This window comes from Echinococcus granulosus, assembly GCF_000524195.1.
Source record: "Echinococcus granulosus chromosome Unknown EG_S00267, whole genome shotgun sequence".
Lineage (NCBI taxonomy): Eukaryota > Metazoa > Platyhelminthes > Cestoda > Cyclophyllidea > Taeniidae > Echinococcus > Echinococcus granulosus.
This window is the reverse complement of record NW_020170647.1, coordinates 27983-30328: the sequence shown is the minus strand read 5'-3', so window position 1 is coordinate 30328 and position 2346 is coordinate 27983. Positions and strand designations below refer to the sequence as shown.

Below are 2346 nucleotides of genomic sequence, written 5' to 3'. Positions count from 1 at the left end.
TCTTCTTTCAGCCACCAATTCGTGGCCCTCAACTCCTCCACATCTTTCAGTAAGTTTGCATTCCCTTCTTTCTCTCATTTACTTTACTAACGCCTTTCTTACCCGCGTGGACTCACTCCAATCTCTTCCTTCTCCTCTTCTCCCATTCTAGTGGTCCAAACGACGGTGGTGGCGTCTGCGACATCTCTTTTCTTCCTGTTGTTCTACCCAACCCCAACCTGACTAAATGTTGATCGGCCACTAAGTGTATCACCTCGTGATTTGGCTGCTTCCCTAACTGACCAACTGACTCAGTGATTGACTCCCCCACGTTTTCCTTACTTTCCTACGACCTCTTTTATTGTTCGACTGATTGTTAATAAAAGAGTTGGGTGTTTCAGTTGGCAGTTTCACTAGGCTACGAGTGCAAGACAATGTCACAGTACTTGACCTGAATGCCCACCAGTCTAATGTGATGACCAGCTCTTTGATTGTTGCAATCTCTGAAGCGATGATAGTGGGGCAAATCTTGGATATGCTGAATTGAGAGAATCGGTTGAATGGAAATGCAGTGTTAAAGAGATTGCATTGGCCATAACCTGACGGTGGGTGATCAGTTAATTTCATGCTGGCTAACTCAGTTGTAAATGGTGAATGTCTGTTAGGGAATGAAGGAGGGGGTTAAAATTGTAAAGGGGAAATTGAAAGGCGATGCGTAGTGGAGAAGCGACTGTAGTTGTAAATCCTGAATTGAGAGTAGGAAGTTGGATTGAGGATTATGTTGGATCTATGAAGAGGGCGCAGATGATAGTTGAGCTGCGATAGAAGCGCTCCAGTGTTAATGTCGAAGGTCAAGTGGGAAGAACGTGGATCACTAGTACGCGAGGTCAGATTGCTATAGATGTGTCCTATCTGTGTCGCAATTTCGGAAATCTTAATCTACTTTGATAATGTGTTCAACAATCTCTTTAAGCAAGGAAGTCATGCATTCCGAAGCATTTCTCAAACTATTTTGTCCCAATGTCTAATTTTTGACAATATAATTAGACATAAAACAGGTTCCTATTTGGAAATATAAGATGCCATTGGGGGGCTAGATTAAAATGCCCTGTAGGCATTTGACAGGATAATGGTGCATTGCCATATCCCGGTGATGGTAGCCGATTTCTCCTCATATTTGGCACTCATCTTTGTCAATTATACGATGGAGGAAGGGAATTTGCAAGCAAATGCATGAGGTGATGAAGGCCATCCTTGTCATGTGCAATTGTTTCTATACCCACCTCTGCCTCTGCCCTGTGTTGCGGTAACCCACAGATCGGGCAGTTGGATTAGAGTGGTTCACCTAGCACACTGCCACCTAATTGACCGGTAAATGCTGCGCATACTGTGGATCTCCTTGTGGGCTTAATGTGAATGACTCGACACCAATGGATGTCTGCAAGCAACTAGCTGCATTCGGACATGAGCCAGGCGGCTGAGGAGGGACTACAAGAGTATTCATAGTCACTTCTTTGTCAGTGCTGCCATTGCCTATTTTGCAATGGTTGCCTAGCACCGATATAAATTGCTGGCATATGACACTGGATAGTGTTGAAGTGGTAAGAAAAGGGAGAGGAATGTTGTGCCTGAGGATGAGGAAGAGAAGCTTAAGGAGAAACAAACAAATGTACTGATTATAAAGGGTCAGCAAGGTATTTGCGTATTAAAGGGTGCCTCTAAAGCAGCAAAGGATCCGTCCAGGCACCTTTGTCCTTTTTCTTCCCCTATTTCTTACTGCCTAGCAGATGCAGAGGTGGCGAACTGCCAGAAAACCAAAATTTATCCATCGAGCCATTTTCGTGTATGATAGCTAGGTCCAATTACCGGGTTTTAATTATAACAGATGCTTCATTTAACCGCAGTGATAATGGTTGTGTGCAGATTGGACGAGTGGTTGCCAAGATGGACGGATTTGTGCTTGCATAAGTTGACGTCCACAACGCATTTCTCCTCCGTTTTGCCGTTTGCAGCGACGAATTTCGGTGTTTTCCATATCACATATGTAACTGACTTTATTGTTGGTAACAAGCACAAAACTGCTAAATCCTTATCGAATTCCATTATACGATCTTCCACTGAGCAATTAACTTGATGGTACTCAGAGTTTGGAAGGAGAAAAGATAGAGGCGGAGGTGGGGCGATGGGAGAAAGAGTGGATCGTCGTTATGCATTGCCAAGAAAAGCATCTAAGCCAGATGTGCCCTTAATTCTGGTAGTCATTTATGACAGTGAATCCTTCCATCACAGTTCTCAGTATAGGTAGAGGGGATTATGCGTTCAACTGCAGCGTGCTGATGCTCGTTGAAGTTCTATTTAGGGTCCTGC

General features: G+C 44.1%; 1 protein-coding gene across 1 annotated transcript in view; it reads right to left on the bottom strand. All coding sequences in view use genetic code 11, as the record gives it.

The window, feature by feature from the left end:
• The window catches only part of EGR_10777 (hypothetical protein), a gene marked incomplete at both ends in the record, with an annotated part of 4370 nt that overhangs the window by 630 nt on the left and 1394 nt on the right, over positions 1 to 2346 (bottom strand). Inside the window, one exon of the mRNA XM_024500026.1 lies at positions 322 to 637. Within this exon, the coding sequence (XP_024345563.1) occupies positions 322 to 637 (316 nt within the window). The remainder of the gene's footprint in view (positions 1 to 321; positions 638 to 2346) is intronic.